This window comes from Halictus rubicundus, unplaced genomic scaffold, assembly GCF_050948215.1.
Source record: "Halictus rubicundus isolate RS-2024b unplaced genomic scaffold, iyHalRubi1_principal scaffold0304, whole genome shotgun sequence".
Taxonomy (NCBI): Eukaryota; Metazoa; Arthropoda; class Insecta; order Hymenoptera; family Halictidae; genus Halictus; species Halictus rubicundus.
Window position 1 is genome coordinate 218,192 of NW_027488845.1, and position 15,095 is coordinate 233,286.

The 15,095-nt window shown below is 34.7% G+C and overlaps 1 protein-coding gene and 1 long non-coding RNA gene across 2 annotated transcripts in view; both read left to right on the forward strand.

Moving 5' to 3' along the window:
• Positions 1 to 2,948, forward strand: part of LOC143364154 (potassium channel subfamily K member 6-like) — a 155,179-nt gene extending 152,231 nt beyond the window's left edge. The window contains exons 4-5 of the mRNA XM_076804645.1: positions 362 to 647; positions 2,668 to 2,948. Coding sequence (XP_076660760.1) covers positions 362 to 647; positions 2,668 to 2,948 — 567 coding nt within the window. The remainder of the gene's footprint in view (positions 1 to 361; positions 648 to 2,667) is intronic.
• Positions 1 to 15,095, forward strand: part of LOC143364153 (uncharacterized) — a 218,055-nt gene that overhangs the window by 176,637 nt on the left and 26,323 nt on the right. The gene's annotated exons all lie outside the window — the stretch shown is intronic.

Below are 15,095 nucleotides of genomic sequence, written 5' to 3' on the forward strand. Positions count from 1 at the left end.
CTTTAATGAAAAATTATTTCTTCGTTTTTTCATTGCATTAATGTTTATCGTAAATGAAAATATTTTCCACATTGAAAAACTGAATAATGATAATAATAGAAGCATAGAAGAATTTGTTTGAGCGAAATTTCACGAAACAATTCTCAAGTATAACCCTTCCTTTGGCGTCTCTAGATGTATGTAATCCTCGAATAATTTGTGTATTTTTTTATTTGCAAATCCGTGTACACAAAGTTTATCTTTCCATGTTGATCTTGATAAGATAAATTTGGAAAGGAATATTGCAAAACAGTGCGGGAAAGTGAAGGCACTTTCTTGGTAGATCGATCTTAAAATTGCTTTTAAATTGACATGGGCCCAGGAGAAGGAGAGGCGAATGAGGAAGAAAAGGCAGCAGGAAGAACTGGCTCAGCAGCAACAGCAATTGCAGTTACAGGAGCCCTTTTATGTCCGCGCAAATGCGTCAACGTTCACGAGCACAGTGGAAATTAAGGCCAGCCCAAAGGACGAAGTGTCGAGTCTTGGCTCCGGTGACAGGCCAAACGTTACTATACTCGCACCAATCAGCATTTGTCTCGGTGCAATACTGTGCTACATTGTGGCAGGCGCTTTTACTCTGCACAAGTTGGACGACTGGTCCTTTGTGGGTACGTTGCAAAAGAGAATACCGATTTTTCCCGAACGAAACGCATTGCCTCAAAAGGGATATATAGTCAACGATATGCATCAGAAAATGTCAAAAATTATTTAACGTGCCTTACCTACCACGGAAGTGAATTTCTAATTTTCATAGAGATTAGTATATTCCAATTAAAAACGATTACCTGATGAAATATTTACTGATTTACTGATTGAATGCGGACAATAAAGAATTCAGATAGCATCGGTTCGGATAATCGAGCTTATGCTACATCGTCAATTAAACAAATAAATATGATCCAAATCGTATTAAGTTTGGCCTCCTTATGTTCAGTAAAATGTCACAACTATAGTGGTGAAAATCTCATGAAAAAATAAGTAAAACCAATAAAGTTTTGTCATTACATTAGTAATGTCTCAACGATATATCTACTCCTATATCATGTCATACTATCGTGGGAAAATTTTTCTCTCCCATATATTTATAGGGACATTACACTGTGGTCCTTTATTTTAATAGCAATATTGTGTGTTGAAAATCAGTAACAAAAAGAGTCCAATTTTTCCAAAATTGAGATTTTGATACCTGTAAAATGTTTCTAGAAAATGAGGCCAAACTTTTTTAGAAAAATCCCAAAATTAACTTATTTTTGGAAGAAATTTTTTCAGCAGAACTATTATACTTTTTACATTACGATTTTGCGCACACATTTATGGGTATTTGAAGTACATAAATTGTTTTTTTCTTTAAATCAAAAACAATAAAAATGACGAGTTATATACATTTTTATGAAGTATGTTTTAGAAAATATTTGTTGAGCGTTGCCATGATTCTGGTCCTTTTGCTTCTGTTGATTGAAAACCAAAAAATGATGAATTATATTTAATCAGTACACATAAATGTGACTAAGTCCGAATCAAAATAAATTGAAAATCTTGATTATTTACAAAATGGAGGAATTTTCAATTTTGATTTTTGTAATATTTCTCCGCGTTTAATATAATTATTTAATGTGTAACTATTAAGAGCCAAGACTCCGTAATTCACAATGAGGTAGAGTGACTACGTTACCGACAAAATTAGGCGGAACATGATTTTACGTGTCTCAATTTTTCGTCCTTATATGAGAATATTTTTCACTGGGGAAGGGCTCACTCTAAAGAGGAGTGTTCAATCTAACGCGCTGGTCATGAACAGACGAAACTATGCAGATATTTGGCAATATAAATATTAGAAGTAGACCAAAAACCGCACAATGTACATGCCGTGCAATCCAAGCATTTTTATGCCATTGGATTAGTTTTCTGGATGAAATCGAGAGTAGCGCACGCTAGAAAATATCTCCAGAAACAAATTGAGCTATTTTTTGTCTTGATTCTCTGCGAAATAAAGCCAAAAACTTGAAACACGTTTCTGGCGTCAGAATTCATAATATCGATAATGCAGAGCAAAACATGTGACAACGACCCGTCGGATCAAACCAAAACGGATCTTAAGTCTGTGTCTGAAGACTGTGAACGGAAATTATACAGCAGTTACCGACCTGCTGACTCTGAAAAAGTCACGTGACTACCCTTCGCCCTTAATGATATAAACATTTGTGCATTTAGACGATTTATCTGAAATGAATATTCGATAGAATTGAATTGAATTGTATTTTTAATATATTCAGTTGTAATATTAATAATGTACAATTATTGAGATTGTACCGATGCATCTATGAGAATTTGTTCAACAAACTTATTTCTTTGGGCATATATTATTGTAATAATGGCTCAAAATTTAATAGATAAATTCTTGCTATTTTTATAAAGTATTGTAAAGTATCCCATTTTAACGCTTCGTAATCCTAATGTTAAGGATTAAAGAAAATGGATTCTTCGAAAGTTCAAAACCAAAATACCCCCTTAAATCTAGAATCGGAAGGCACTTGGATTGAAGAACCGATAGATTTTCATTTAAGATTACGCCAGCAATGAAAGGGTTATATTGTGCATTTAACCGTCTTGTTTCTTATTTGATCGCAGATGCAAGCTACTTCTGCTTCATGAGCATGAGCACGATTGGGTTCGGCGATATGGTTCCCGGTTCCTACCCCCGTCAGAATCTTTACGAGTCGAGGAACGTAACCATTTGGTTTTGCTCCTGCTACATAATGTCTGGGATCGCAATCACCGCGATGTGCTTCAACATCCTCCATGATGAGATCGTCCATAGGCTCAGCCATCAGGTGGAAAAACCGGAGCCGATCAAAGCCAGTCCAAGTGTGGACGAGCTGTCAACGGATCCTTTCGCGTTGACCTCGTGACAATTTCCGTCTGGCAACCTGTGCCACAGGAACAGCAACGACGAGAACGACATATGCGGAACAGATCCACCTACCAGTCTGTTCGCCCACGAGAACGAAATCAATATCTTAAAGGACTGTTTCAATCAGGTAGACGTCACTAGAGACTGCAAGCCGATTCTGAAGCTCGAGGATCACGTGCCGTCGATTCCTAGTGTTTACATGTTGCCGAAAGTTGACGAAGAGACCGAGGAGAATACGGAGATGTAAAACTTTACACTTCTTGTAGTCCGAACAAGTATGCTTGATCTAGGCAACAATGTGAAAAGTAACCCGGCGGATATAGATGAAACGCAAGATATGTGTATGTTAAAAATAGAGTAATACTCGTTCTATTATAACGATATAACGTGTGCACGCGCGTGCTTCAGCGTATAGCGAAAAGTCGTTCGATAAAGTTCATCGTTCGTGTTGATCGCAAGAACAATTTTTTTCAATCGTCTTTCCGACTGAATCTTCTCGGGAAGAGAATACTCCTTCTAGACCAGTGCCGGGCACGTTTGCTTCAATTCAGGCAAAATCATCCCCACCATAGCCCGCCCACTATCCCCTTCCAGTGAGCGCCGTTACCGTGGGGCAACGAAAACGCGAGACCGATTGATGGGGGAAGCAAGCGTTCGAGGGGCCCCAAACGTGCCCAGCACTATTCTAGAGAATCAAGGAATCCATTGTTTTTAAACACTCATTTAAATAACAGATATTTAACTAGCGTTGTCGTGCAGAGTTATTTTCGACTGTACATTAACTGCTCCGAAGAAATAATTCCGAGCGAAACGCAAAATACAAGCAATGTATTCGCATTGCACACGAGAAACACAGAGATTTCAAAGAAAGTACGTAAGTGCAATGTCGGTTCCGAGATTAACATAAAAGTGCTTCTTTATCCCAGTCAATTTCAATCTTGTCGCTCTTATCGAATACAATGTTTCACAATTACAAACTAACATCAAACTTTTTTTACAATTACTTTTCAACTTTTGTGTTACGATAAGAAAAGGGGTGATTCCACATTTAAAAAATAAGTGGGAAATGTAGAATGAAATTATGTCATATTCTGTTGAATAGGTATCATGTGACAGGTCTGTTCACGACCGACCGATTCTACTCTCTGCAAATGCTAGGCGCGCGGACTTTACGGGTTTTCAAAGACAATTTTCTCGAATACAAAGCCTCGTGTGAACAAATTTTATTCTACATTTTCGACTTATTTTATTACGTAGAATCGCCCCCTTTTCAGTTGTACCACCAATTACACCGATCAATTGGTATATCGAAAACATATAGCAGCCAAGTTCATTTGTTTCAGTCAACCAATCGAAATGGCGATATCCGTGTAAACCGAGCTCAAGCTTAAGCATATAGAGCTAGTATACTCATCGGCACCATGTTTGATAAGTCCGGTAATGGTACCGTAGAAGTTCTAGCAGCAAGTAGGATGTCTTGAAGGTGCACGAAGTGTATCCTAAATGTTCCACGAATTTCGAGAACTGTCTACAAACGTTTCTACGTTAATTCAAGATTGCTCTTAACGAACTTTGTTACTGTACATCAGTTTTGAAAATGAATGACGACATGAGAAATCAAATGAAATATTTTCTAACTGCTGATATAAAAGTGATATAACAATATCGCTGATATAACAATATCGAACGATTTTCTTTTTAATGTGAGTTCAGCAGCTGCATAGTTGTTTCTATTCGGCACTCGGAAATGACATACCAACTTACATTGAAACGGACTCAATGTTTTTACATTACATCCCCACACAGATAAACCTTGTAACTCCATATTTAAACATTCGCAAAATAAAAACATTCTTACTTGTAATATAACTGTATTAATTTCTGTGTCTAGTCCGTGAGATGGAACGTTTCTATGTAATAAAATACGTATGTGCATGCGTATACACATGTACCAGTGTTTCTCATGTTCTACGCATTAAACGATTGTTCACGTACAAACGATTTGATTGAAATATTCTCCACCACTGCCGTAAACAAAAACTGTTACCTGTACGAATTTTAACGTATAAGCGCTGATAAATCTAATACCGTAACGGATGAATTTTCTACGAGGAAGGGAATTCGGTAAGCTTTTATACCCGTAATCTGTAAAAGTTCAATTTTTCAAGGAAACTTTAACTTTTGTACATATCTACCATTATTATCGATTTTTACTCGAAAGTTTTTATATTCTATAATACTTTTAACAAATTGTTTGTACTATAAGTTCGCAGGTTGCCCACAATACCGTGATCGATAATCAAATAACAATTATGAGAATGGAATCGATCACTCCTAGTATAAATATTCCACCGAGCCAACGACTAGACGCAGAAATTATCTGTGACAAATGAAATCACATTCCACTACTGTGCTCAAGAACAATAACTAAAGTACTGTTACAACATAAGCACTAATCTTTAAGAGTGTTGCGTATGAAACTACCCATATTGTTTAATATTGATATTTGTCATAGACTATGAGATTATGGAGTGCGTAATGTATAGTCTGTTACAGTTAGCTGTAAAATACTGTTGTCCTCGTCGAGTACAATGCAGATCGCATAAATTGCAGAACACTCGCGTAATACTTTTTGCTAAATTATAACAATGCAATTGTTTTCCTTCCTTCTCCTTGCCGGTAACTTTTAAAATATTACTTTTACAAATCGAAGAATATTCGATTAATTTCTGATATTTTAGCTACGAGGAAATCCAATAAAAACACAGTGCACGTAATACAAACAGTAATTTATCAACATTTTACTTATAATCGATCAATCTTATGACACACGGCAAAATTATTGAGGTAATATGTGCTCAACATTCTGACATTTTCCTACTAACAAGCAAACTTTTTAGTCATCCAAAATTCATACTGCAATAGATTGCTAAGATTACCTTGATGACGGTAACATAGTATGGTAAAATGCGCTATGTCACTTAAACTACGCCAAACTTAAATACCAGCTATGTATGTTGCACGATTAATCTGCAAAAGGAGTTAATTCCAACGAGCCTACAATAAAGGATAAACGATTATTCTGCAATCCTGAAAATAGTGTGTGGCATCTGCTCGGTACGTCCGACGAAAAAACATAGTGTGTAGTGGTGACTTAGAAGTGACCTTTTTCTGTTTCTTGTAACATATCATAAGATGTAAGCGAATGAAATGCTGAGATCTTTTCGCATTGGAAAGGAGGAGAAGAAGAAACAAGTGACCGATAAAACAATCGACACAGTCCCAATCTTTGGATCGCCTAGCATCGGGCCATTGGTTTCGACTGTGCAGCAAAATTGGCAAGCGAATTTCGTACGGCGGCGTCTAATAACAATCGATATTAGCTTGAGCAGTTGCTAGAGTTATCGTTATCACTCCGTTGGTGATTCGATGGAGGATCACGGACGGTAACCAAGCCAAACTTTACTTTGGTACTTGCACCAGCCCATCCAGCCACCGATTCAACCCAGCTAACCGAGCAAACTTCCTCACACTCATTCGATATCATTGTGAAAGACCATACGCGCGTTTCTAGGTGCCGACATTTCGACAATTTATAAGTGAGTCACAATTATACTACCTCTGTCGGAAAGTATTCCACCGAATAAATCGAGCATCTCTTCTAAACATTATTCACATACAAAATCTCAATGCTAATGAAATGGCCATCTTTAGTAAAAATAAAAATTTAATCTAGAAATATGTTTTCCTTTTTCTCGGTGGTACGAAAAAATAATCGAAGCAATAAGGGTTAAAAGTGGTCTATATTTATCACATTGCTTACATCATTCTCTGTAACGTTCACATTCAAGTGAAACTGATTGTTTTCTTTGTATATGGCCGACTGTTCTTCTCTATTTCTTTAAACTACGAAAGGATCATTTTTCATTTCGAACAGGGTAAGGGACCCAATTACTGTGACGGTAAGAATTACTGTGCGCCTATATCAATTATACTTATTTTTAAAGCATAATGAATATAAAAAAGAAATATTACATTTTTTCCATTAAAATCAGTTGATATATACATATTTTTTAATATTCATTACTTACATATGCTTTAAGAATACGTCTGATTAATGTAGGTACAGTAATTGAGTCTCTTACCGTATTCATTCAAATAATTGCTTCAGTTATCGCCTAATTAATGTAGGATTGAGACGGGTAATGGGCTAACAAATTGTTTAATAAAACAAAATTTTATTATAAAATGTCCAGAAAATATGATCAACGATACAATCAACCTCTCACGCTCGTGGTTCGGCGACAAAAGACCGCGAGGCCCGGCACCTCTGAGCATTTTATTTGTTTTTCCGAGTTCTCGAATTTTCCATGATCGTAACGGTCGCCATGCTTCTCGAAGCTTTCCATCGCAACGTTCCGAAACGTCGCATCGAGACACCTTCGAGAGGGAACGCTCGCGCTCCCACATTAATTTTGATTGGAACTACTCTACCAGGAGTAGTAATTTCCCTTTTAATCTCGTAACAGTGGAGACAACGAATCAGCGGACATATCGATGATTTCGTTAAGTTTAAAGATTTGTGACAGGCACACTTGTGAAACAATCTTAATCCTCATATAGTACATTCAGAGTCATTCTGAAACAGTTGTGGCCGTGTTTATTTATGTACTGATTCTTTATCCATTTATGCGATGATTAACATAATTTTATATAAATACAGTAAAAAAAGTACATGAACAAATTGTCAATAGTTGGATTATTTTGTTTAAAAAAATAGTACAGCAATACATATACCTGGACTGATTTTAAAGCTCCAAGCCTCTACTTTCGCGGACCACCATTCATTTCTTTTTAGGATACTTGTGCATAATATGAGAGGTGAAAAACTGAGGACGAGTTTTTGGTCGAAAATGCTATACATTGAAAAGTCTGAAAAAGCATAAAAAATTTTGTTTTCTGAATGAATCGATTACAGATTTCAAGATTCAATCTTCCCTTATACAACGACTGCTTCAAACTTAATTTACGATTTTCTTCTGACTCTTTTATAAAACAAAAATGAGTAATGAGTTTCATTGTGTGAGGATATTGTTCCTTGTATTATTGCAGAGATGGCAATAGACCTTCCATTCGAATTTCAGTAAATCGGCTAGAAAAAAATCGTAAATCAAGGTTTAAGCATTCGTTGTAAAGAGGAAACTTCAATCTTTAAATCTACAGCGGTTTCAGTCGCGGGAACAATTTGTCAATGTTTTTTCAGACGTTTCAATTTGCAACATATTGGAGACCACAGATATTTTCAGTTTACGAGCGATTGTGACATACAAAAATATCTTAAATAAAAATGAACGATGGATGGCAAAAGTAGAGGCTTCTATCTTTAAAATGAGTAGTCCAGCTAGATTGTTGCAATATTTTTTTAACGAAATTTGTTTAACGAACTTTATTTGTTTTCTATAGCAATCGGAACCATTCGTCTTTCGGATAAGGTGAAACTAAATCTAAGCTGAAGCAATTAAGATTACTCTTTTTAAGGACAACTTCGTCGAATTTGTTCGGTGAACCAAAATTCTTTCCTCAAAATAATTCAGAGTATCCAATAAAATTCTTGAAACTGCAGACGGTCCGGAAGTAAAGCGAACATAGCTATCGAAGTAAACAGTAAAGGAAAGTTTATAGTACCAACGTACTCGTTTATACGTCGCATAAAATTTGATATCAGAACGTAAGGAATATGTTTTAGAAGCTTCGTTACGTTATTTCAGTTTTAACGATAGGATTGATGGCGTACGCTTCTCTGCTGCTTCAAGACGTTATACGGTCTGACAACGGAACTTGTTTAAAGAAGTTGTAAAATTCTACTATTCAAACAAGTAATCTCCCTTTTTCAAATTGTTATAAATATGAAGTAAAAATTATTTTATGAAATTACATGTTCTGTTTAGAGAATGCTTTATCTGTTGATAAAATTTTTCATCTTAACATACTAGAATAAGGGAAGATGAAACACTGAAGATTAAATAATTACTAGACTGCGAAACTTTATTCAAAACGAACATGTTCTTCATCGATTATGAGAAGCAGGAATCGTATAAAATGTATTTCATCCCTTAATAATTTTGATACATTGAAAAAAACGTATCGATCTTCTTAGATTGTTCTAATCTTTTACTGTTTTATTTAACGCTCGGCCAATTTTTCGTAAATGCATAAAAATCCGCAGTCTAATAATTAAATTAAATTTATGAGCATATGCATCATTAAAAAGAATTAATGACGAATATCTTGAATTTCATACCTGCAGAGATGTAAGAAGTTTAGTTTTACAACAATTGTATTTCTAATTTGAATTTGCAAAATTGTCAACAAGTACCCATTGAGTCAAACGATATTTGGAATTGCCTTCTTAGATTGGCAAAAATTACGTTTAAAACTCTCTGCAAAAAAATGTTAATTTCGCTAAAAATATGTACACCCTTTGATCGTCTTGTAGTATAATTTCTGGTGTTGCAACACAATATGTAAATCCCGGAATTAGGCCACAATAAGAATTAAAATAAAATTATGAGGCATATATGTGCATTATTAAAACTAACTTCTTTTTTGTTAACCCTTTCGGCAAGAATGCCGGATATATCCGGCATCCATCTGATGACCTGTGTGTGTACGAGCGTCGGATATATCCGGCATCCATGTGACAGCCTGTATACACGAGCGCCATCTATAATGGCGGATTTTATATAAATGCCTTTTAATATTAAAACTATAAACGCCACTTGTTAGAGGAAACATTGTTTAATTAAACACAGTTCTTATTTAACGTTTAGGAAAATCTTCATACAAAAGACAACTGACCACGCGCTATGTGTGCATTTTCGGAGCGGCGCACAGTGTGGACAAGCGGGATATACATATGTATCTCACTACACGTGCATATCACGATGTACGATAAATTCCTTTGGCAAATTACATATTAGGAGGAAATTGATATTATTAATCATTGAACAATCATTTAACAATCAATTTTATACATACATATTGTTAATTTTTTTTTTAATTCATTAATTTTATTGTTAAATTTCATTTTTTGTGAATAATTACCATTACATGTACATTAAACTTGTATAAATTTTCAACGGTGGTTCTATTTATTAATTGCATATAAAACTTCAAATTAACATATAACAAAAACGGCAAAATACATCCTGAGATTCTTATTCGGATATATTACTTGTTATAGTTTTGTTTGCTTAGGATCTATTGTGGAAAATTTTTTAATTTTCTTTTTAAATATATTAGTTGTATTGTTAAATTTAATTTTCTGTTTCCAAACAAATTTGGATTTTTGTCGAAAATTTTGCCATTTATCCGCCACATTCACAGTGCGGAATTTACTTTTATAGAAAAATTCAATATTCGTGTATATCACGAATTATTATTAATAATCAAATAATAATCATTTTTACGCATTCTGAATTTGTTTTTAATATATGTTTTATTTTATGATCACATTTAAAGTACTGAGAATGAGTCGGATAGCGAGTAGCGATTTGTTAAGTTTGTTAATTTTGTTTACTACTATTATAATTTGTTTAAGTTTCTTATTATTAACTTTACGTATGGTTAATTTATTTATTTATTTATTTTAATTTTTTAGTTTTTATAAATACATTTTTTTCAATAAAAATTGTTAATTTCTTGTTAAACTTATTAATTATATTGGTAAATTTCATTTTCTGTGAAGAATTACCTTTATATATACATTAATGACCTTTAGAGAACTGCCCAAAAATAGGCCATTTGTCCGCAGTGTGCTTCGCTTCGTACAGCCGGAGTGTCACGGCGACAGAGCACTCGTACCGAAAGGGTTAATTGTTCGAATAGCATTGCTTAAGTATATTTTGTTACAACTTCGACATAGAAAACTGTAAGCCTTTTTAAAAAGATATCAGTCTGTTTCTTACTTCAATCGCCAAACAACTATGCATCTGATACTATACTTCGATTATAAAGGTGTCCCAAAAATGTTGTACTTCCTTGAAAGAGGTGATTCCCGAGGTCATTTGATGTAACTTTTTCTTGTGTGGAAATGTTTTCCGTGGCTTTGTTAAAGAATTATTACCGAAAAACACGTACCAATAAGAACGCGGTTACAGCGCCTCACGTTGAGTGTGGCGTCAGCATTGGCCGAGTTGTAATCTGTCCACTGTAGCCGCGCTCTGATTGGTTCGTGTTTTTCGGTAATAACTCCTTAACAAAACCGCGGAGACGATTTTCTCAAAGGAAAAAGTCACTTCAAATGAGCTTGGAAATCACCCCTTACGGGGAAGTACAATATTATTGGGACACCCTGTATAACTAATAACAGTGTTCCTTTATAACACACGATCTATGTCCTTTTATCTTAGTCGGTTCCTCTCTAAATCAATATCGTTGATTAAACAAATATCTTTTTCCGTGATTTCGTTCTGTTAAAATTAGCGTAAATCTATATTCACTAAACTCTGCCTGACACACGTTCACAAACCTGAACTAACAATCCACAGCAGACCTACATAATTTTGGAACTACATTCGCAGTTTCAATAATATCTCCTCTCTCGGCTCAGTATTAAACTTTAATAATTCCCAAGTGGATAATCAATCTATACTAATGTACTTGTGCTAAGTACTTTAGCTTGATATTGTGTACAGTGACGATAGCAACTTATTTGACTTTAAATATGCACATTATATTAATATATGAAATATCCCTATCAGTGTCGGTACACAACTTAACTATGTCGAGTCACTTGACACGAACATTGGAGCAGGTAGCGATAAAATTCTGTCTAGAGTTTTCTAATCTGTAAACTTGTTATGCCTTGAGTATACCAATTTGCACAATGAAATTGAAACAAGATCACAAGTGCATACCGTTAATAAAATATTAAGGTAGTTAACAAATCTTATACCTAATAAATTTAAAATAATAAAATTCAATCATTACTTTTTCAAATGTATACGAACACACCAAACATTCTATCTTAAACACTCTTTACTTAATTTGTTTATCAATGAAATCACCGAAGGTATTGCAAATGGCAGTTTTTAAATCTATGCTGATAATTGAACGTTAGAAATAGTTTTAGAATTAAATTTTTCCATATTTTGAAATATAAAAAAAATTAAGTTTAGATTTTAAACGGGTAGATATGTGTATTATTAAGTAAGGTCTATCTAAAAGAATTATTTATTGTATAGTATTTCTACTTATTATAAGCACCAATACATGTCCATTAGTCAAATTTTTGATAGTTACTGATTTGAAAATTAATCTCCGTATGAAAATATGGCATATATGTGAATACACGTATATATCTTTCTGTATTTTCTTTCTATATTTATTTTATCTTACAATTGCTATTCCGTATTGCCTCACTTGAAGTTGTTAATATTTCTTCAAAGATAAAAAACTGTGCCTTTATCCTTCTTCACTCTGGTATACATATAGTATATAGTATAACAAAATTCGTTTTCTGTGAAATACAAAAAATTCATATTGAACAGCAACAAGTAATCTTATGTAAGTATGTATCGGCAAGTTTTCTTTTAAAAGCTATACAGGATTCAACTAAGTGTGCCACCTAAATTATATGTAAACTATTTGGTATATGAAAAAATGGTTCAAATGAAAGTTGTATACTATCAAGAGTAGAATAATTAGTTGTTTTCCGTTTTGCTCTTTTATCAAGAAATAAAGGTCACCTTCGAGTTTCTTTATCGTGAAGGGTAATCTTCTGGTCAAAGGGAGAAATGAATCCTAAATAAACAAAACTATAAGTGTATGTGGGATGAAAAATGAATAGTTACTGAGATAAATAGATAGATATAGATTAGAGATAGATAGATATTATTTCTCTAGTAATGATTTTTAATGCAAGTAATGCTCAAATTCCTTGAAAGTCTTTGAAGAACCTTGAAGAAGTCCTTGGAAGAACCCTTTAAAGAAACTCAAGGTGACCTTTATATCTCGATAAAATAGCACATTCATTAGCTGAATCACCCTTATAATCTGATAAAATTTTTCTATTAGCATTATCGGGATTAAGTAGTTCCAATGTTATTTTACAGAAGCGCATACTGCGGTTAACAATACCGACACGTCGAATCCATTTTCACAAAAGAACTATCTTTTTCATGACCGTATACTATTATCATGTTCCGGTCCAGCGTGTATTCCCATTGAAGATTTTCTTCCCACAAATCTCTTGACCTTGCGTCCTTACGTTCTAGCTTCTTCCCCTATACCTGAGAGAGAAATATAACCAAATTCAAAGCACTCGTCGACCGCCGTGAAAATTTAACGCAATAATTTTGCAAAGAAAGTGTCCAGCCAGATTCTAATTTATAGATTTTCGCTTTCGAAACAAACAGGAAAATCTAAACCTCGTCTGGCCACCTTACCGAGTTAATAAATCTACTGCGCTGTTTGTAGTTTCCAAAGGGAATCATTTTAATACTCCACCGGAGATATCATTCACTTTAATACAATTTTGGTTAAATATCTTGTGTTTCTGTGAATTTATTCAGAAGAACATTCAAATCTAAATTAATTTAAATTTTAACCAAACTTTATAGTCATTTTTCATGTTTGGGTATTGTACTACACGAATGTCAGAAAATTAAATTAAATTATTTCGTTTTGCATTGCATCAACTTAATGTCTACTGTTACACCCGATCATTACAATACGGGTGTTATGCATTCATGACAAGATCGAGATGGAGCAATTTAAAACGGTAGAAACATTGAAAGAATTTAAGAATGTCAACATATCATTTGCAACTTATTAGAATTTTTAAAGAAAGGACGAAACATCTATACAGCTACTACTTCTGACAATTGATGCAGACAATTTTTATTTTGCATTGAGATCCGCAGTCTACTGATAATATAATTTTTATTTATTTTAGATCGTAAATCATAGCCGGGGAACTTCTTCTGCTTGACCCCCGCCATTAATTTTCGGGTCCTCCCACTCTTCAGCACCACTCCTAGCTTGACTTTATCTTCAGAGGCGGGGAACTGGCGCGGCGGCACGCGGGTCGCACGCTGTTTCTATCATACGATACCAGTCAAATGGTGGAAGACGCTGGTAAGCACTGAGAACGAGAACAGGGGAAAGAAGCAGTGTGTGTCTCGTGGGTCAAGAGTCACCAGATTAAGACTTGTCCTCCACTCTACCCTTCCCCTTCTACGACGCTATTACCCCACGCTTCTGCCACTGTAATCCGTTGTAATAATCTGTTGTGATCCGGTACTGGCAGAGACAAGGTACACGTTTCCCCTCAATTCGAGTCAACTGCCCTGATCTGGCGGCTCTGGGCGGTCGGTTCCCCGGCTCTGTTCTAGATTATTCAGTTTTGTTTTGTCTAGAAAAACGGCCACTGATGTTCAATATTCTTTTATAATCTAAAACTAAAAAAATGCAAAAGAAAATGTGTGTCCATTGCTCAAGCGAAGGTGCGAATGAGGTGTTAGACGGAAAGGATGTTTGAAGGAAAGAGAAATGATACAAATAACTTTATGCCCGTTCAATTTGCACAGTTATCGAATTGGAGGGATTTGCTTCTACCGTCCTTCCGATGCGGCGAATTCTATAAGATATCGCGGCGTACATACTGTACTCAAACTCGACTCGACATTCTGCCGAATGTAACTAATTGTAAGCACTCGAGGATAAGCACGTATTATTAATTGGTAAATGATTGCCAGATGGAAAACATTATTAACGGGTCGTAGACAGACATTGATACTCATAACGAGATGAAACGTTGCCGAACTCTTCTGTAATACCTTGTATATAAGATTGAACGTTGTATAATATGAACGATACATAACGTAATATTTAATGTTAGAGAAACGTTATCGATACATTAGGACTAAATTTCTATTTTCACTTTGGAAACATTTTCGTCTAAACAAAAGCTGTAAGGACTCACATAAACACGTGCTATCAAAGTTTCTTATAGACTGATCATGGTTTATCGACATTCCGAAAGAACACTTTTATGCACTTCATAGAATTCACTATATTACTCGTTCCATTGAATGTAAATCTTTGTACAGGAGGATCAATGTCTCGAATTAAATGGTATTAA